Source organism: Sorex araneus, chromosome 3 (genome assembly GCF_027595985.1).
Source record: "Sorex araneus isolate mSorAra2 chromosome 3, mSorAra2.pri, whole genome shotgun sequence".
NCBI lineage: Eukaryota > Metazoa > Chordata > Mammalia > Eulipotyphla > Soricidae > Sorex > Sorex araneus.
Window position 1 is genome coordinate 6,529,216 of NC_073304.1, and position 20,643 is coordinate 6,549,858.

The following is a 20,643-nucleotide window of genomic DNA, read 5'->3' on the forward strand; positions in this document are numbered from 1 at the left end:
CCCAGCCCTGAGCCGGGGCGCTGGGGCCCACACCCGTCCCCTCTGTTCCGCTGGCCCCCTTGTGTGTATTTGATCTGATGCAGTTCAGGCTGGGGAAGGGGGTGATGGGGGGCTCTGAGACCCAAGGGTCTTCCCGAACCCCCCCCCCAGGGGCCATCTGAAACCCTGGGAGCCAGCCGTGCGGTCCCTCCCACTCCTCGATTTATAAAAATAAAAGCCGAGTGCTTGGAAGGCAATCAAGCCCCACACCAGAGCAGAGATTAAAGCCACAATGAGCCCATTTAAAGCCGCATTCTGGTGGGAGCTTCAAAAGCAGCATTCAAAGGCGGGGAGTGGCTGCGGGAACATATTAAGTTGTTAGAAAAACATCAGAATAGCCCTGCCAGAAAAACAACACGTGGGGAGGCCAGGCTGGGAACTGGGGGGCCCTCTGGGGCAGCGCCCGTGACCCCCCTCTCCGCATGCGTGTCTGGGGGCAGAGCCTGCCCACTGCAGGCCTGGCAAGAGCGAGCAGATTCCCAGGCGGCTCGGCAGGAGGCCAGCCAGTGTGCAGCAACAGGCCGATTGTACCGTGTTTCTGCCGGGGACACACCTGGCCGTGCTCAGGGGCGACTCCCGCCTTGGCACTTGGGGGGGACTCCTGGCAGTGCTCCCGGCACCTACAGTGCCTGAGATCAGACCCGCAATCACCACTTCGTTCATATTTTTATGTTGTTGTTGTTGTTGTTTTGGGGGGGCACTCGCGGCAGTGCTCAGGGCTTACTGCTGACTCGGCACTCAGGGTTCCCTCCGGGCAGGCTCCAGGGACCCTGGGGGGGGGGTGCGGGAGGTTGAACTTGGGTTTGCCCCGTGTGAGGCAAGTGCCCTGCCTGCTGTACGAGGGCTCCCGCCCCGCAATCACTACTCTGAAACCGAACAAACAGGCTTGGGGAACAAAGCTCAGCAGGCTACGGCACAAGCGCGTTTATGTGTGTGTGTGTGTGTGTGTGTGTGTGTGTGTGCTTGTATGTATGTGTGCGCAAGTGTGTGTGTGCGCATGCGTGTGTATGTGCATGTGCGTGCACGCATTTATGTGTGTGTGTACGCGCGCACATGAGTGTGCCTGCGTGCTTGTGTGTGTGTGTGTGCTTGCGTGCTTGTGTGTGTGTGCGTGCATGCTTATGTGTTTGTGTGTGCATGTGCGCGCACAGTCTTACTGACACAATAGAACGAGCTTGTCTGTCGCTTTCTCACTGTGACACGGGTGGCCAGCTGGGCTGCTCTTTCCACACTCACTTCGTGATGCTCCGAGGAGCCGCTGGGGCACTCTCAGCCCAGTGAGATCTGTGGCACGTCAGCAGCATGCCGAGGTCCTTGACCTTGTAGACCGGAAACTTCTGGAAGCCACTGGGCAGTGTGGGCTGCTTTCTTTGCACTCCCAGAACCCATGTGGGCATCAAGATCTGGCCCTGAGTGTCAGCGCAGACAGCTGTCCATGCCTCTGGGCTTCCACCAGTTCGATTCACCTTGACGGAGGGGTCGGGCTGGTGCCTGATGACCTTCTGGGTTCTTCTGACCCTCTTGGGCTTCCCGCGGGGCCTGAGGGCGGCCTGTGCCTTCCTGCAGGAGATCAAACATGGGCTGTTGCAAGCGGAGGGCCCAGGCTTGACCCTCAGTCCCCCACCTGCCACCTGCCCCTGCAGGAGAGGAGCCCTGAGCCTGGAGAAGCACCCCTGGGTGTCCTGGGTGTCAAACACGAGTGAAGCACAAAATAAACTACTGGATGCACAAAGCAATTACCGGGAGAACAAGGGCTCCCACAGCCCCACACCGCAAGGGTCTGGAAGGGGCCTCTCTAGGACCATGGCCAGAGAGAGGAGGGCCGAGACCAGGGCCCTCCGGGGCGGGGTTGCTTCAGGGACAGGCATGGGCGTGGCTTGAATCTCCCCCCACCCCTCAGCATCACCCTAAGGGTAAGGACAAATGCAGCCTCAGCGCTGGGGTTCAGGCCCTGCACGTTTTCCTGCGTCACTGTCCTCTCCATCATCACCGGCCCCCGAGCAGGCCACACACCGCTGAAGGAATCCCCCCCCTTATCAGACTTTGGTTGTTTCCGGTTTTTTGTTTCGTTCGCTTCCCTTTGAGTCACACCCAGCAGTGTTCAGGGCTTACTCCTGGCTCTGTGCTCAGGATCCCGCCTATCGGTGCTCGGGCGGGGGGGGGGGCATATGTGGTGCTGGGGTGAACCGGAGCTGAGCAGATGCCCGGCAGGTGTGGGTAGTCAGAGACCTACCCTCTCCACCATGGTGCCTTCCACTTCTGTGTCACCTGAGCCACGTGGGCGGCCTTGGCCGTGCCTGCGGGGGGTCACGGCTATGCCGGACGCAGGCCCTGCGTGCAGCCACAAGTGGGCAGTCTGGGGAGGTTCTGGGCCGTGCCAGAGGGACCCTGTGGCTTTGTGCTTGTGGCAGGACGGCAGTGCAGCCGTGGGTTGTGTGAAGGGCTTTGGCGTCCTGGGCACCTGCCCGCGGCTGGATGCCACCGAGCGGCCCAGGGCTGGGCACACCCACCCGAGGGCTAAGCCGGTCAGCGGCCAGCGGCTGCCAGGGGGCCATGGGGGCTGGGGGCCCAGTGGGGGAGCCGGGAGGGCCCAGTGACTGCTGAGGGTCTGGTGGGTGAGAAAGCAGCGCCAGAACCCCCAAGCTGGGAGGTGGTCTCGGGGGAGCGTCGGGGCGCTGTCCACTCAGCCCATGCTTGGAGCCCGCTCAGGTGCCGTCCAGGCCAGAGCCCCTCTGCAGCACGGCAGTCTCAGAAGGAGCCTTGTCTGGAGGTGCTGTGAGCTATGGGATGGCCGACTTGCCCTGCACCCGGCCACCAGTGTCCCCTGGCAGGGCCAGCTCCTGCAGGACGGGCCAGACCCGCTCTTCTCTCCCCTGCTCCATCCCGCCAGGCGAGCCCCAGTGCCCCGACTGCTGTGCTAGTGGGGACAGGCACTGCTGACAGCCGTCCCCTGGGCCACGACGTCCTCTGGGTCATGGCTGTCCCCTGGGTCTCAGTGTCCCCTAGGTCACAGCCGTCCCCTGGGCCACGACGTCCCCTGGGTCATGGCTGTCCCTTAGGTCACGGCTGTCCCCTGGGTCTCCGTGCCCCCTAGGTCACAGCTGTCCCTTAGGTCATAACTGTCCCTTGGGTCACAGCTGTCCCCTGGGTCATAACTGTCCCCTGGGTCACGGCTGTCCCCTGGGTCTCCATGTCCCCTGGGTCATAACTGTCCCCTGGTCACGGCTGTCCCCTGGGTCTTGCTGTCCCCTGGGTCTCCATGTACCCTAGGTCACGGCTGACCCCTGGGTCATGACTGTCCCCTGGGTCACAGCTGTCCCTGGGTCGCGGCTTCCCCGGGTCTCAGCTCCCCCTGGGTCGTGCCTGTCCCCTGGCTGCTCCCCCTTCTCACGGGCTCCTGTGCCCAGCCCGCAGGTGCCATGACGGGGCAGCTGCAGGCCAGCTTCGAGAGAAGCCTGGCGGACGCCCGGGCCTGGATGGAGGGCGTGCAGGAGCGGCTGCGGCTCAGCGACGACACGCGCGGGCCCCTCGCGGCGCTGGAGGCCAGGCTGCGGGAGACCGAGGTAGGCCGGGCAGGCTCTGGGTGCCCGAGACCCCCCAGGGATGGCCCCCCGCCGCTGCCGCCATCCCCCGCCACCAGGGCCGCGCCAGCGAAGGCGCCCGATGCCCCCAGGCCGGCCGGTGTCGGGGTCCTGCACCAAGGAGCCAGGACCACTGGGGGGACTCGCTGGGGGCTGCTCCCCATCGTAGCCCTGCGAGGCGCAGCGTCTGCGCATGGTCCCCTCACTCTGGGGGAGCCCCAGGAAGCTGCAGCCGCCAACACCCCCATTTCCCAGGCCTGAACACGGAGCCCGAAGAGTTCGGGAAACTGGTCTGAGCTCATGCAGCCAGCGAGGGGCCGCGTGGGGCCGTGGGGGGTGGGAGGAGCCTCAGGGCCAGACAGGCCCCCCCAGAGCCGGTGCTCACCTCCATCCCCCCCCTCCCCCGCCCTGGCTGCTCCTGTTGCAGCTCCCGGGACGAGGGGGCAGGGCCGCGCCCCTCTGCAGACCCCGCACTGTCCGGCCCTGCCTGGTGGGCCCCTCATGCCCGGGCTCCGGCCTTTGTGTCCCGACAGCAAATCTGCCAGCTGGAGCCGGAGGGGGACATGAGGGTGGAGCAGGTGCTGCAGGTGGCCGAGGGGCTCCTGGCCGAATGCCCCGAGTCCAAGAAGCCCGAGGTCCTGGGCCAGATGAGGGCCATCAAGGACGAGTGGGAGGAGACGGCCACCTACATGACGCACTGCCACAGGTACCAGCCCTGCCTCTCCCTGCTGCCGTCAGACCCTGCGCCCCGGGGCTTACCCACAATTCCTGGCGGGGCGGCCCCCCCACCCCTGGGCTCCTTGGGTAGGAGAACGGAGCTGCCCTGGAGTGGACAGGCCGGTGTCCTCACTGGCATGTGTGGCCAGACCCTCTGTCTACACTCCTGCGGCTGCCTCTTCCTCTATGGCTTCCCTGCTGTGTGGCCCCAGGGAAGGTACTTGACCTCTCTGAGCCTCCGGCTGCTCCTCTAGACAATAGGTCTCGTCAGTGCTCCCTTGAAGGTTGGTGGGAGGATGTCAGGGATGTGCAAGATGGTGCTGCGTGTGCCACAGTCCCGCAGGGCTGCAGCCAACCCCGCACCTTTGTGCAGCAGGGGCGCTGCGTGGGCCCAGGGGTGGGGGTGGGGGTGGGGGCTCTGCTCAGGGCCGCCCGCCTTTTGCAACCCCAAACCAAGCGGCTTGATACGGGCTGGACACACGGGGAAACTGAGGCTGTCTCTCGGTGGGTGTCGGGCACCCCTGTGTCCCGTCTGCAGTCCCCGCTGTGGCCTGGGTGCGTATCCTCGTGATCCCGTGCCCAGCCTGCCTGCAAGGGGTGGGGGGAACCCTGGGTTCAGGCGCTGCAGTTCCCTGCGCCCCCACCCCCACCCGGAACTGTGTCGTCCTTGGATGAGGCGCCCAGATGACGGGTGCCACGCAGCGAGCGTCAGGGGTGGGGGGCCAGTGGGGCTGGAAGTCAGGGCGCCGAGCACCCCGGGGGGCGGGGGGGGCAGCGCGGGGCGGGCTGGTGGTTCTCGGGTGGGTGTGGGGCTGGCGTGGCAGGACTCGGGCCCTCACGCCGCGCCCGTCCGCAGCCGCCTGGAGTGGGTGTGGCTGCACTGGCGCGAGTACCTGCTGGCGCGGGACGAGTTCGACGGCTGGTTCCAGAAGACGGAGGTGCTGCTGGCGCCCCCCGCCGAGCTGCAGCTGGGCCTGCGCGAGAAGCAGTGGCAGCTGGAGCACGCGCTGGTGCTGCGGGACCACGTGCGCCAGCAGGCCCCGCTCCTGGGGCGGCTGCTGGACGAGGCGGCCGCCCTGTTCCACAGGGTCGAGGACCCCAGCGTGGACGAGAGCGCGCAGAAGCAGATCCAGGCGCAGTACGACGCCATCAAGGCCAAGGCCCAGGTGAGCCTCCGCCCGCCCGCCGCCACCGCTGTCCACGCCCGCGGCCCCTGACCCTCCCGCCGCTGCCCTCCCGCGGGCCGCCAGCCTCTGTCTCCTGCCTCCACCAGACCTCCACTCACCCCAGGCCCCCGCCCGGCTCTGCTCACCCTTCCCCAGCCCTCACCCCCTCCCCGCCCCCGCCCACTCTCCGGCACCCCAGATACTTAACCCCCCCCAACCAAGTCTCTGTCTGCCCGGCACCTCCACCTACCCCCACCCGCAACAAGCACTCCCACGCCCAGAGTTGCTCGGTGCTTAGTACGCATGGCCCCCAGCCCGTGAGTGCTCACCACCGGCCGGGTCTAGAAGTTTCCATCCATCTGCCTCCTAACCTTCCCTTCGAGTCTTCTGCTTTGGCCTTTCTGTCCCCTCGCCTCTGCCTGGCCCTTCCCCTCCCCTCTGTCCACCCATCCTCTGTCCCCACGCCCTTAGCTTGCTTTCACGTTGACTCGTACACAGTCCCCTGTGTTGCGACATTCAGTTCTTTTTAAAATTCGGTCTGGCTCTTTCTGCCTGCCGCCTTCACTCTTCATCTGCCTGCTCCCTTCCGGTCCGCATCCCTTTCAGATGCAGGTTACACCGACTCTCGGTGGCACCGTCTCCATCTGACTGTTTGAATAGCTGATGTCCTGGAGTCTCTCGTTGTTGTCTGTTGAGTGCCAAATGTGGACCATTTTTTTGGGGGGGTGTGGACTATGAGGTCGGGCTGTGAGCTCCCCTTACCCAGTTCTCTGCAGACCCCCGTATGTCTGGTGTCCGAGCGTCTGTCTGTGTGTGGCATACGTCTGTGTTTCTGCCCCAGGAGCGCGATGGTGGGTCTCTGTGTACACCCACGGCTCCCTGGTTCTTCAGTATTTTCAAGAATGAAAATATCAAATGGGGCCGGAGAGCTATTACAGCGGGGAGGGCGCTTGCCTTGCCTGCGGCCAATCTGGGTTCGATCCCCGGCATCCCATATGGCCCCCTGAGCACTATCAGGAGTAATTCCTGAGTGCAGAGCCAGGAGTAACCCCTGAGCATCGCCGGGTGTGGCCCAAAACCCAAACCAAATCAAACATGAATGACAATATTGAGTAGTAAGGAGACTCAGAGTCAGAGTGGTAAAATAGACAAGTTTATTGAAGAGTAGAAAAGAAACTCCCCAGCAAGACAAGAACTAAGTATGGCTGGTTTTGTGGGGGTTTATAGAAAAACTGGGTCGTTTTGTTACTTATTAAATACAAAGTATCAGCAGATTCCCCTAGTTTCCCAGAGATGGCTTCTTAATTTATGGCCCATTTGTGTTGCTAAGGTATCACTATATCACTGATTTGCTCCAGTGGGCACCAGTAATGTCTCCACTTGTCCCTGTCATGTTCAGGGCCAGGGGAATAAGCCCATTATTGTTACTGTTTTTGGCATATTGAATACACCACGGGTAGCTTGCCAGGCTCTGCCGTGCGAGATTCTGCATTGCTCTCTTCCAGGAGCTTTGTTTCATAGTCTCTGGATCTTGGCTGTTGATGAGATTACATGGCGCCGGGGCAGTTTGTGGGTGTGGCTGCCAAGCTATTGGAAAATGGGAGATCTGGGTGGAGGAGGCCCGGTCCCGATCCGAGCAGGCTTGGAGATCTCAGCCACAGATCCTGCATACCTGGGTTTGTCTGACAGTCCTTCATGGGTGAGGCTCGTCCGAGCGTGTGGAGAGTGGCCTTGAGCATGGCTGTGGCGGGGCTCCGGAGGTTTTTGGCTGCTGGGGCTCTGTTTGGGGCGGGAAGAGAGATTCAACACGCCCCGCTCCAAGGGGCCCTGGTGAAGATAACCTGGCTTGGGGGCAGGAGATTCTGCATCTCTCTCTTCCGGGAGCTTGGTTTAATAGTCTCTGGGTCTTGGCCGTTGATGAGATCTCAGCCACGGGTCCCGCATACCTGGTTCCTCTGCTGGTTCTACCTGGTTCCTCTGCTGGTTCCTTCATGGGTGAGGCGCGTCCGAGCGTGTGGAGAGCGGTCTTGGGCATGGCTGTGGCTGTGTTCCGGAGGTCTTCGGCTGCCATGGCTCTGCCTGGGGAGGGGAGGGAGACTCAACCCGCCCCCCTCCGAGGGGCCCGGGTGAAGACAGCCAGGCGCGGGGGCAGGAGACTCTGCCGTGTTGCTAAGGTGAGATTAACATCTTTCATTCCCACTCAGGCGGGTGGGGACCATCTATTTAAAATGGCTTAGGTTTTATTTTTCACCATCTGCCCAGAGTTACCTCTTAATCTCCTATGAGCCCAAAGTCTGGGGTAGAATTTTATGGTCTCGGGAAATTGCAAAGTTCCCCAGTCTCAGAAAGAGCCCAGGAATGCAGGAGTGCAGGAATGCAGGAATGTTTAAAACGCAGGATGGGGTCAGCCGCTGCCGAGGTGAAACTGAGGTTTCCTCCTTCATTTCTGTGGGTCTGGGGTGTGTGTCTTTGTGAGTTTCTGTGTGTATCTTTTGTACCTGAATGTCTCTGTGTGAATGGTATGTGTCTATGTGTGTTGGTGGGTCTGTACGTGAGTGTCTGAGTCTGCGTGTGGGATGTGGGGTATGTGTCTGAGTGTAAGATAATATGCTGTGTGGGGCTGTGTCTCTGTATATGTGTGTGTGTGTGTGTATGGAGGTGTGTCTGTGTGGGGTGTATGTGTGTCTGAGTGTATGATATGTGTTTTGTGTGGCTGTGTCTCTGTATGTGTGTGTGGAGGTGTGTGTGTGTGTATGACTGAGTGTATATGTGCTGTGTGTGGTGTATATGAGACTGTATATGTGTATACAGAGACTGTATATGTGCAGTCTCTGTATGTGTGTGTATGGAGGTGTGTCTGTGGGCGGCGTGTCTGAGTGTATGACATGTGTTGTGTGTGGCTGTGTCTGTGTGTGTGTGGAGGTGTGTGGAGGTATGTGGGGTGTGTGTGTGACTGAGTGTATATGTGCTGTGTTTGGCTGTGTCTCTGTATGTGTGTGTGGAGGTGTGTCTGTGGGCGTTGTGTCTGAGTGTATGACGTGTTGTGTGCAGCTGTGTCTGTGTGTGTGTGTGTGGAGGTGTGTGGGGTGTGTGTGTGACTGAGTGTATATGTGCTGTGTGTGGCTGTGTCTCTGTATGTGTGTGTGGAGGTGTGTCTGTGGGCAGTGTGTCTGAGTGTATGACATGTGTTGTGTGTGGCTATGTGTGTGTGTGTGTGTGTGTGGAGGTGTGTCTGTGTGTGGTGTGTGTGTCTGAGTGTATGACATGTGTTGTGTGTGGCTGTATCTCTGCATGCGTGTGTGTGTGTGGAGGTGTGTCTGTGTGTGGGGTGTGTGTCTGAGTGTGTGATGTCTGTTTCTGTACACGTGTGTCTGTGTGTGGGGTGCTATCCTTCGCAGCAGCTGTGCTGGCTCCTGGCGTGGGTCTCTGCCGTCTGGCTGTCTGTCAGTGCTGGCTCTCGGCTCCAGAGTCAGGGGTCCTACCCCGAGCCCCCCAGCGGAGCTCGGCGCTGGTCCTGCCGTGCCGGAATGTGGCACTTCACTGCTCTTTGACCTCCCGGTGCTGATGGTAGATCTTGGTTCCTCTGGGTGGGGGTGGCTGTTGGAAGCTTCTGCCTCTTTGCAGCTGTCGCCACCCCCCAATGCCGGAAGTCACCCCAAGCGGGCAGCCGCTGCCATCCCTGCTCCTTCCCTCCACTTCTTCCAGGGCGCCCTCAGTGGGCACCTGAGCAGCTGCCGAGGGAAAGGCCCTGGGGCTCCTTGGGCTGAGGCTGGAGCTGGGAGTCCCCTGGGTCCTGGAGTTTGCAAGGAGGGTCAGTACTCTAAGGAGTGGACACTGGGACCGTGTGTGCGCTCGGGCGGGGCATCTGGGGGCTGATGGCCTGGGGATTCTCATCGCCCTCGGCTGTTTCCTCATGCCTGGGCCGTCTTTCCCAGACTCTCATAGCTCTGTCCTGGTTTATCCTCTCAATGCTCTTTTTTTTTTTTTTTTGCCTTTTTGCGTCACACCTGGTGATGCTCAGGGGTCACTCCTGGCTCTGCACTCAGGAATTACTCCTGGCGGTGGTTGGGAACCATATGGGATGCTGGGAATTGAACCCGGGTCGACTGTATGCAAGGCAAATGCCTTCCCCGCTGTGCTCTCGCTTCAGCCCCCAATATTCTGGCATGGCTCTGGGACCATTTTTAGGTCTCTCTCTGTCTCTCTGTTTCTCTCTGTCTCTGTCTCTGTCCCTGTCTCTCTATCTCTTTGCCTCTTTCTGTCTCTCTGTCTCTGTCTTTTTCTGTCTCTCTGTCTCTCTCTGTCTCTGTCTCTCCCCCAGGGCTGGGGAGAGGCAAATGCCCAGGGGTGAGGGCAGACGCCCTGCATGTCCTGACTCAGACTCGTCCCCCCCACCGCACTCAGTGGCCCCCAGAGCAGCCCTGGGCATAGGCCTGGGCACCCCCCAACATCACGACTTGTGTCCCTGGTGACCCCCAAGCATTGCTGACTGGCCCCAGTGTCCCCTGAGCGCTGCACCAGCAGGCTGGGTGTGAGCCAGGTGGCCGGGAGTGGCCCAGGCACATGCCTCCCCCCGGCCCCCCCAACACCCCACGCCAACAGCTCAGATCCCCCCCCCAGGCCAGGTCCATCCCCAGATCATCTGGGTCGGCTCGGGTCCCCAGAGCAAAGCAGCTGGGTGGCCTGACCACAGGGCTCTGTGTCTCGCACGGGAAGGGGGGCTCAGGGCTGAGATGTGGGTGCCGATTAGTGGGCTCCTGGGAGGCCTCTTCTTGGCTGACCCGTGGCCACCTGCTCCCTGGCGCTTGGTGATGGGCTGGGCAGGGCCTGCTGGCAGCCTGGAGACTCTTCCTCCCACCGCTAATCCCCCGGGGCCCCACCCTCCTGTCACCTGACACCCCAGGAGGGGCCTCAGCCCGGGCCCTGGAGCGTGGGAACCCCTTGGCACTCCTGTCAGAGCCCGCTGCTGTCCCTGTGCCCAGCAGACCCCGCGTTTCACCGCCTGCGTGGACCCCGCAGGACCGTGGAGCGGGGAAGGCCCCGTGCGGGGAGACGCGGACAGCAGGAGCTAGTGCAGGCCCAGTCGGGGACACTGGACACGGGCTCCCAAGGGCCCAGGAGGCCTGCCTGTGTGTTCCCTCTGCCTCAAATCCACAGACGCGTCCATGCTTTGGAATCCCGCCTGCCCGTGCCCCGCCCTGCTCAGGGCGCCTCCAGGCCCGTTGCGAAAGGGTGAAAGTGCGTGTCCCAGGGCGCGGAGGAGGATTCCGACAGCCCTGCCAGTGCGGGAGGGCAGGGCGGGCGGCCTCCGGCCAGCCTCCGCATTCTGGGCCAGCCCTCCTGGACGCCCGTATGGCCTCAGATGGGGCCCTCGAGGTATCATCCTGGTGGGTGGTACGCATGTGTGCACTTATGCACACACGTGTGCGTGCACGCACGTGTGCATGACATCACTGCGGAGCTCGAGTCCCCCGCGGGTCACTGTAGTGCCAGTCAGGCTTGAGCTCTGCAGGTCCCTCCTGACACGTGTGGGGGGAGGTCTGCCGGCCCCAGGACCCCCGCCTGTCTATCGGTGGTGGCATGTGTTAGCCCAGTGGGTTCATTTTTCTCCACCTGTCCCTGTCTCTGGAGTGGGACAGGCAGGTCCCGCCTGCATGACTGTTCGAGAACCAGCCGCCTGGCTGGGGTTTGTCCTCCGGGCCCCGCCCAGGCGCTGGGCCAGCTGCGGCCCCCTGGAGCCTTTGCAGGAGCTGAGGACTCCAGGGTCTTCTTTTACATTTCTGACATTTTTTAACGATGGGGAGGAGAAGCAGCAGCGGGCAATTTGGTGCCATTTAAAATTCAACTCCCAGAGCCCACGTTTCAGTTTCATGTCTGAGAGGCGGACGCCCAAGTCTTGACTTGCTTGCCTGGGATGCCCGTGCAAAGGGCACGTAAGGGGCGGGGCTGCCGACACCAGGCACACGGCACGCTCTGCAGAAAGGGTTTGCGATCGCAAAGATGACGCGCAGTGCTGCCCCTCACGCCCCAGGCACGGGGACCCCCCGGCCCTGTCCCCCTTTGCCCTCCGAGGAGAGGAAACCCCTCAGCCTTGGCTGGCGGGTCCTCTTGGTGACCCAGGGAGTGACAGTTCCATGAGAGCTTCTAAGGGGCACCCGCTCCCGACTCTGTGGGTGGGACAGAGCCCCCTAGGGCAGCGGCAGTAAACATGGGCTCGCCCTGGCTTGGGCTTGGTGCCTCCGTGCCTCCTAGTGGCCGGGTGCTGATGGGGCGCTGGCGGCTGATTCATTCCAGTCACCCACCCCAGACAGATGGGGGAGGAAGGGGCTGGGGGAGGGCTGTCCTCGCCCCCCAGCCTGGGCGCAGGGGAAGCTCTGGAGGAACACTGTGATGGGTGTGTTTGGGCGAGGGTGGGTCTCCTGCCAGAGACGCTAATCCCACCCTGGGGCACTGGCCGGGCCTGTGCTTAGAGCCGCAGTGCATCGTGGGAAACCAGGGGCGACTGCGGCATCGCCGCCCCGTTCTGCAGGCGCTGAGTGTCACTGGTCACAGGACACTGGTGCTGCGCCAGCTGCCTCGCCCCGGGGACAGCCCCGTGCTTGCCTCTCCCGGTGATGTTTGTTGGGCCAGTGGCTTTGCCGCCCGGAGCCAGCAGCTTCCCGCGCTGGTCAAACTGGGTCTGACGGGCGCCACCTGGTGGGTGGCCAGGGAAGCACATAGGGCTAGGAACGCTAGTGGCAGCGCCTGGGGGAGGGTTTAAGCACAGTGTTGTGGCTGCTGAGGGCTTCAGGGCTCCTCCCTCTTGCGTTACTGTAGTAAGAGATCAGGGCGGGTTACAGCCCCCACACACAGATGCACACACTTCATTCACAGAACACACACAGACCTAAACACACAACTGTACACAGACATGTACACAAACACGTGTGTGTGCACAGGCATGGATGTGTGCACAAACACCCCTGTGCGGAAGCATGCACACCTGTGCACACACAAGCAGGCAAAACGTGCGCACAGAAATGGCCACATGCACATGGACAGGTCACCAGGGCCGGCGGCAGCCCGGCTGGGCCCTCACGGCTGGTGCTGTCGCCCCCCAGGACAGGGTGGAGGTGCTGCAGCGGATAGCCCAGGAGCACGCGCGCTTCCAGGCCGGGGTGGAAGAGTTCCAGCAGTGGCTGAAGGCCTCGGTGGACAAGGCGAGCAGCTACCTGGGGCCCGACTCCAAGCTGACCACCAAGGACCGCCTCCTGGCACTGCAGGTAGCCCCGCTGGGTCTCTGCCGGGTGGGGCGCGCCCCTGGTCCTCTCCTAAGATGCTGTGGGGGCACAGGATGGGCAGGGCCCGCAGAGTGGGGGCTTGGAGTCCAGTGGTGGCGGGCCGGCTGCCCTCCGGGCATCAGTGGGCAGCTGGGCAGCTGAAGCTGCAGGGTCCAGACCAGCGGGTCTGCAGTGGAGCAGCTGTGGGTGTGGGGGGGTGCTGTCAGAGGGTGGGGTCAGGGACACTCACTGCTAATTCTCCAGAGCACAGGACACCCCACGGCTCGGCACAAAGTGGCCCCAGACGCTGGCTGTGGTGACCGGAGGTGGCACCCGGCCCACAGGGGGAAGGCACTGTGACCTCCCTGACTCCTTGTGCGACCCTGACCCATTAACGGTGGCTGTTCGCTGCTTCGTGGCACATTGCCAGTGACAGCTCTGTGCAGAGCCGCTGAGGCTGGCCAGAGACTCGCGGGCGGCAGCGGCTGGTCCTTGGCTTTTGCTGCCCAGGAGGGACCTGCGAGGGGGCCCGGGCTGTGGCCTGATGGAGAGCACAGGCCCTCCCAGCAGGTGCCACTCACACAGAACAGACTGGGCAGGGGCCAGTGTCCTGTGGTCGCAGGTGGGCGTCGTACAGCACAGTGCAGGCTGGGAAGCAGACCCCCTCTTCAGTGTGCTGTTTCCCCGGGGTTCATCCGCTTCCTTCCGCCGCCCCACAGGACATCGCCAAGGGCTTCCCCAGTGGCGAGGAGTCTCTGAGCAGGCTGGAGGAGCAGGCTGCGGGGGTCATCCGGAACACCTCCCCCCTGGGCGCCCAGAAGATCACTGAAGAGCTGGAGAGGATGCGGAAGCTTCTGGAGAAGCTGCTTCTCCTCTCGGAGGAGGAGCAGGGCCGGCTGCGGGCCGTGCTGGAGTCGGAGGAAGCCTGGGAGCGGCAGGCGCGGCGGCTGGACGCCGAGCTGGCCGAGTTCAGTGAGGTCCTGCAGAGGCTGGCCGAGAAGGGCCTGCAGCGCGAGGCCACGGACGGCGGGACCACAGAGCCCGACACTGAGGCCTGCTCCGAGGACGAGCTGGTGGCCCGCTGGAGACACTTCTCGGTAAGGAGCTGGGCCCACCTTGTCACGAGCACTGTGCGTGCCTTGGACATCGCCGCTTGCAGCTCCCTGGTGGGTAGGTCATGCAGGGCTTAAGCCCCGCCCCGTCTAGGCCCCGCCCTGTTTAGGCTCCGCCCACTCACCACCTCTGAGCTAGGCCCGCCCCAGTTTAGGCCCGTCCTCTGATTTAGGCCCCTCCCTCTGCTTAGGCCCCGCCCTCTGTGTTAGGCCCCGCCCTCTGGCTTAGCTCTCACCCGTCTTAGCCCCCTTTCCCCATTTAGACCCCGCCCACCGATTTAGGCCCCGCCCTCAGGCTCTCCTGGTGGGGAATCTCAGTCTCCCAGTCGCGGACAGGTGGGAGTTGTGAAGTCCGAGCTCCAGGCGGAGGGGCAGTTGCTGGCCCTGGTCGCCACGCTCCCCCCGTGCACAGAGCCCTGCCCTGTGTGTTGCAGACCTTGCGGGCGGCGCTGGCCGCCGAGGAGCCCCGGGTGCAGCAGCTGCAGGTCCAGCTGAAGGAGCTGGCCAGCCTGCCCCACGGCCTGGACCCAGAGTCGCTCTCCAAAGCGGTGGTGACTGTTGTCCAGGAGTTCGAGAGGTACATGGATGGACACGCCAAGCCCCCGCCCCTGGTCTCCAGCGTGGGGGGCTGCTGTCTCTGGTACAGTACTGCCCCTCGCCAACACCGGCGGGGCCAGGGACTCCCCGGCCGGGGACTTGCCCTGTCCACGGTGTAGCAGGTGCCCAGGAAGTGGCGTGGCCTTCACTTCCTCCGCGCTATTTTTACCAAGTCTCCTTTCGGTCCCGGCCAGGGAGGGGCCCGAAGGGGGAGGGAGAGATTCCATTTCCTGTCCACGCCTGTCCCCCAGCCTGGGCCTCGGGCCACTGAGTCTCGACCCCCCACGTGGTCCTGAGCCGGGGGCAGGTCTGGGAGCAGCTCCCGAGACGCAGCAATTCCAAGCGACCCGGCACTTCAGGGACCCAAGTGTCTCATGCAGGGGACAGACGAACCTGGGGCCTACCCTTATGGAGTCCTCCTCCCCCACCCCTACTCAGCCGCTGTGTCGTCAAGGGGCGCAGGGGTGCAGAGCTGCAGGGCTGGGGTGGGCTGACAGTGGGACGGTGGGACCCAGTCAGTTTGTCTCCCTCTGGGACCAGGTGCTGGAAGCTTCCATGTAGAAACCACTTGCCCTGGCACGAGGGTCTCACTGGAGAAGGGGTGTGGTCCCTTTCCTCTAGGTCTGGGGGTGTGGGGCGGACTGAACCAGCCTGGGTACTCCCCAAGTGCTCGGGGAGCCTCGAGGTCGTGAAGCCAGGCTGTGTGCCCTCCTTACCAGCTGCGTGCTTTTATTATTACCTTATCATCATTATTTTGGCTTTGGGACCCCACCTGGTGGTGCGCAGGGCTTACTCCTGGCTGTGCACTCAGGAATTACTCCTGGCAGTGCTCAGGGGACCCTATGGGATGCCAGAGTTTGGCGGGGTGCAAAGCAAACGCCATCCCCGTTTTATTATGGTTGCTCCCTCCACTGTGCACTTTCAACTGCAGGATGCACCCCGCTGCTTGGGAGGGAGGGGAGACCTCCAGCCACCTGGGCTCTCTGCAGAGCCTTCGCCCCGCCCTCTAGCCCCCGCACCCCCGCCCCTGACCCCCCTCTCCCTGGTGCTTCCAGACTGAAGCGGGAAGGCACGCAGCTGCGGAATATCGCGGCCTGCGGCCTGTGGGAGCGTTTCCAGCGGCACCTGGACGGTCTGCAGCCGTGGAAGGACCTGGCCCAGAAGCTCCTGGACATCACGGCCAGCCTGCCCGACCAGGCCTCCATCCACACCTTCCTGCCCCAGATCGAGGTAACCTGGCCGCCTGCCGTTCCCGCTACAGCTGTAGGTCTCGGTGGCTGGTGGCACCCCAGGAACGGGCACTGCCTCCCTGCCCTGGCTTTGGCAGCAGGGGCAGTGCTGCCCAGCCTCGGGCCATCACCCCCCAACAGATGGCACGTGACAAGCAACAGAATTAACAGAAAACTTGGGGGCTCTGATTCGGTCCTTCCCGAGCGGTACAGCGCTGTCATCCACAGCCGGCCGCGTCCACTCTGAGCCCTGCCACCCCGCCACTGCCCCGCTGCACGCACGCCTCGGCCCCCCGGCAAGCAGCATCTCTTGCAGGACGCACCTGCGCGGGGCCAGGGGCCCTCCCCGCCCGCCATGCCCAGCAGCGAGGCAAATGTCTTTGCACGGAAACCTGCTGCCAGGCTGCTGCCCCTCCATTGGGCAGGTCCGGTCACATGACCGCCCTCAGCCAATCACTGGCTAAGCACGCTAGGCTCGCTTGATCGGAGGCCCCTGTTCTAGCCACCGCTTTCTACGGGGCACAAACCACTGAGCAGCCCTGTTCCGACGGTTTGCACCATAACTTCTGCTCAGCCGTGCCCGCCGTGCAGAATCCTCGCCGTCCCCCGCACGCCCCATTTTGCAGAGGTGCAAAGAGGCCCTAAGCAGAGAAGGCGACTGCACGGCGCCCAGATCTCTCAGCCGCAGGCCGGGCAGGGGAGCCAGGCTCCGGGCGTTGCTGAGTGCACGGGCCCTTCTCCGGGTCCAGGGAAGGAAGGCCAGAGCCGGCCATCGACAGGCCCCGCGGCCCCGCACAGCTGAGGCTGGCCGGCGCTTTGGCGTGGGCGGGGAGTGGAGTCAGGACCGGCTTCCTGGAGGAGCTGGCGCTGGGCTGCACACCGCTGCACACATGATCCCACCGGGTCCCCTCTGGGCCTGGTGCGCCTCTGCACACGGCCCCTCCTCCGAGGAACCTTACAAATGCCCCCTGGTTGTGCTCTCAGAGACCTTTACCCCCCCCCCAGGGTCCCCAAACCCCCTGGGTGGAGGGAGTTAGTGCCGCTGATGGTGGTCATTGGGGACCCTGGAGTGGGGGATCAGACCCATCTGTTGGGGTCCACTGCGATGCAGAAGGTCAGTGCTAGGCGGCGGCCACTGGTCAGTGTCTTTGAGCGCAGTGGGCGAGGCAGAGGTGGGCCAGGGTGGGTGGCAGAGGGCATGGAGACAAGAGGACCCTGCTGAAACTTCCGGGCTCGGCGGGGAGTGCCGGTGGGCGCGGAACCCGGCGGCCTTTGCCCCTTACTGCGCCCCAGACACGGCACCGAGCGCCCGGACCTGCTGGCCAGGGGCTCAGGACGCCTTGTCACCCACAGGCCAGCCTGGCCGAGAGCTGCCACTTGAAGGAGCGGCTGCTGATGCTGCCACTGCAGGCTGAGCTGCTGGACAGCGTGTTTGGCCCGGAGCGAGCCAGATTCCTGCTGGAGCTCGTGACCTGCTCCATGCGGGACCGGGACCTGCTGCACAACAGCCTCCTGCAGAGGAAGAGTAAACTGCAGGTGAGGGGCGCCCGCCCAGGGCACTGGCCCTGCCTGCTGCCTCAGCTGCGCCCCCTCCTGGCGATACTGAGCCCTGCATTCCTGCCTCAGCTGCGCCCCCTCCTGGTGATGCTGGGCCCTGCATTCCTGCCTCAGCTGCGCCCCCTCCTGGCGATACTGAGCCCTGCATTCCTGCCTCAGCTGTGGCCCCTCCTGGAGAGGTTGGGCCCTGCCTGCTGCCTCAGCTGCGCCCCCTCCTGGCGATACTGAACCCTGCATTCCTGCCTCAGCTGCGCCCCCTCCTGGTGATGCTGGGCCCAGCATTCCTGCCTCAGCTGCACCCCTGCTAGAGAGGCTGGGCCCTGCATTCCTGCCTCAGCTGCGCCCCCTCCTGGTGGTGCTGGGCCCTGCATACCTGCCTCAGCTGAAGCCCCTCCTGGTGATACTGGGCCCTGTATTCCTGCCTCAGCTGCGCCCCCTCCTGGAGAGGCTGGGCCCTGCATTCTGCTTCAGCTGTGCCCTCTCCCAGCAAGGCTGGGTCCTACATGCCTGACTCAGCTGTGCCCCCTCCTGGCAAAGTTGGATTCTGTGTGCCTGATTCAGCTGTGCCCCCTCCTGGTGAGAGTGGGTCCTGCACTCCCTGGCTCAGCTGTGCTCCCTCCTGGTCAGACTGGGCCCTGCACTCCCTGGCTCCGCTGTGTCCCCTCCTAGCAGATCTGACCTGCACTCTTTGTCTCAGCTGTGCCCCCTCCTGGCGAGGCTGGGTCCTGCATCCCAATTTCAGCTCCCTGCCTCAGCACTGTGGGGACCTGCCAGCACCCCTGACATCTGCAGACTGGGTGGGACTCCCGTGTACTTTCTAGCTGCTCTCCTAGATGGGAGCTCTCATCTTTGGGGCTGTCACGAGGCCGGGGGTTTGCTGTGGGCGTATCCTACCTGGGAGCGCATCGAATCTGAGTCTCCAAGGCCTGGAGCTCACTGAAGGGCTGCAGGGCAGAGGGTCTCCATCGCACGACTCAGCTCTGCCCTTGTGACATGAGGCCATGTCTCAATAAAACTTTATTCACAGGACTGGTATTGGGTAGGGATTTGGGAAGCAGCATGGAAGAAGCCAGAACAACTGTTCTGTGAGGACACTGGTCACACTGTGGAGGGGCATTCAACCTCCTCCAGGGTTCCAGGAGGCCTGCCTGGTGGAGGTGGCACCTAAGAGCGAGCTGGCCAGGAGCGAGCGGGGAGAGAGCAGTCGGGCTGTGCGGACAGGTGTCCCTGCGGAGAGCTCACCCGCGTGCGGCCCGGGGGTCTTGCAGAGTGTGCTTGCTCAGCACGAAGACTTTGCAGCCGCTTTTCAGTCCCTGAAGGAGAAGTTTCTGGACCTCCAGGCCAGGATCCAAGCCAACAAGGGGCTTCAGTGGGACCTTCCTGGGAAGCAGGTCCAGCTTCTGAAGTTTCAGGTGAGGGCGGCTGTGGGGTCCGGTGCCTAGAGACAGGGGCCCGCTCCGGAACAGCCCGCCGGGCAGCGCCTGCCCAGGGGCTTGCCTGCTCGCTTGGTTCCTGGCCTCCTCCCCGCAGCCTCTGCCCAGGGGCCGAGCCCCACCGCTGGGGGGGAGGGGGCGCTCAGCCCACACCCGCTGCACGAGCCTGCCCAGCTCCCAGTCAGACGCTGCCCTTGGCCTGTGCTGTGCGTCCCCCGTCTCACTCTGCTCAGGGGGCCCAGCCTCCCCTCCAGAACCAGAGGCCTCCGTCCCGCCTGGGGCTGTGTCGGCCTGTGGGCGGTGTCAGGCTCTCGAGTCCGCATGGCCTGGTCCTGTGCGTGGCAGGATGGACACCGAGGCCGCCGTGGCCTGTCCCCTGGAGCGCAGGGCCCACCCATGATGTCACAAGTACCCAGATGGCCTTTGGCAGGGAGAGGTCCCAAATTGAGGCTTAAACATAAATGTGGGTCTGGGACATATTAGAGCAGTCAGGGTGCAGGCTCGGCCCTGGCTGGGGTTTGAGTCCTGACACCACGTGGTCCCTCGAGCCTTGCTGGTGTGCAGCCCCAGAGGTGGGACCTGGGTCTCTCCGGCCCTGCAGGGCCCCGGCCACACCATATCCTCGGACCTTTGCACGGCCTGGTTGGCCAAGAATCCCTAGTGAGGCACCCAGATCTTCTGAGCACTGCTTGGGAGCCCCCCAAGAGCGAGCACTTGGAAATGCCTGCGGCCTGGAGAAGGGGCCTGCTGCCCTGCTGATGCACACGAGGCAACAGGGTCCTGCCCAGAGCAGCTCAGGTGTCCCGGGTCGGGGGTGGGGCTGCATGGGGTGTGGCCGCTGGGTCAGGGCACCCCGCCTTCCTGGAGTGAGCCTCCCTAGACACCCCCTCCCACCTGCCCCAGGCTGACCGGCCTTCACCACAGAGCCAGGAAGGACCCTGTCCCCTCACTCCTCCCCGAGAGCCAGGAAGGACCCGTCCCCTCACTCCCTCCCGACCGCAGGGGCTGCGGGACGAGGCGCTGGACCTGAGCGTGCAGGTGGAGGCCACCAGACCCTTTATCCAGGGGAACCGCCAGCACCAGCTCCAGCTGGACCAACTCTCCATAGACCTCCAGGCCCTGCAGAGATCTCTGGAGGTGAGCCCGCTGCTCCGGCCGCGGGGTGCCCGGGTTCTGGAGCCCCGCCCCTGCCCCCTGCTCTGCCTCTTTCTCCTGCCCCGGCCCATCCAGCACTTACTTGAGTCCTGTGTGACACAGCCCCCCACCCCCAGCAGGGCTGAGGATGGAGGTGCAGGAGCAGGCAGCTCGGCCTCTGCGCCCCTGCCCTCCCTGGGGTGCCCTTCTCAGGGCGGATGGGTAGTGAACATACGGGGTTCTCGGGAGCTGAGGCCATGGGGGTCCGAGCGCTGCGGGTCCACTCAGGCCCGGCTTAGGCCTCATCTGCAGCGCCCCCTGGTGGCCGCCTTCTGCCGTCTGTCCGCACTGGACCGCTGTGTGCAAGCAGAGGCCAGGAAACTGGAGGCTCCTTCCAGTCTGGCCTGAGAACACGGGCTGGCTCCAGCCCTCCCTCCGTCTCTCTCACACACACACACATGCATGCATGCACACATTCACGTGTGCGCCTGCAGACTTGGAGGGAGGCCCCGGTCCTCTCGCGAGTCAAGGGCTTGGGACTGCAGAGCTGGCTTTCGGCCTCAAGCCAGCCTGGTCTAAGAGTTTCCCAGCCTCCAAGCCGGAGCGAAGGGGAGTCCGCTGAGCTGGGTCCCATCCCCGGCACCACCTAAAGGCCCCCTGAGCCTGCCAGGAGGGATTCCTGAGTGCAGAGCCAGGGGTAACCCCCGAGTCTCGCTGGCTGTGTACCCGACAAAAATAAATAAATAAATAAATAAATAAATAAATAAATAGATAGATAGATAAATATTTCCCCACCTGTCGGCGGCCGGCTAACAATTC

General features: G+C 63.5%; 1 protein-coding gene across 4 annotated transcripts in view; it reads left to right on the forward strand.

Annotated features, from left to right (window-relative positions):
• SYNE3 (spectrin repeat containing nuclear envelope family member 3) overlaps positions 1-20,643 on the forward strand; it is a 71,451-nt gene that overhangs the window by 35,011 nt on the left and 15,797 nt on the right. For 3 of the 4 annotated variants that reach the window (XM_055133376.1, XM_055133379.1, XM_055133377.1), the window contains 10 exons: positions 3,447-3,602; positions 4,154-4,326; positions 5,194-5,503; positions 12,604-12,765; positions 13,482-13,859; positions 14,309-14,451; positions 15,527-15,701; positions 17,054-17,236; positions 18,526-18,669; positions 19,693-19,827. In XM_055133376.1, coding sequence (XP_054989351.1) covers positions 3,459-3,602; positions 4,154-4,326; positions 5,194-5,503; positions 12,604-12,765; positions 13,482-13,859; positions 14,309-14,451; positions 15,527-15,701; positions 17,054-17,236; positions 18,526-18,669; positions 19,693-19,827 — 1,947 coding nt within the window. In that variant the 5' untranslated portion in view covers positions 3,447-3,458. The remainder of the gene's footprint in view (positions 1-3,446; positions 3,603-4,153; positions 4,327-5,193; positions 5,504-12,603; positions 12,766-13,481; positions 13,860-14,308; positions 14,452-15,526; positions 15,702-17,053; positions 17,237-18,525; positions 18,670-19,692; positions 19,828-20,643) is intronic. The other variant, XM_055133378.1, reaches the window with a different exon arrangement.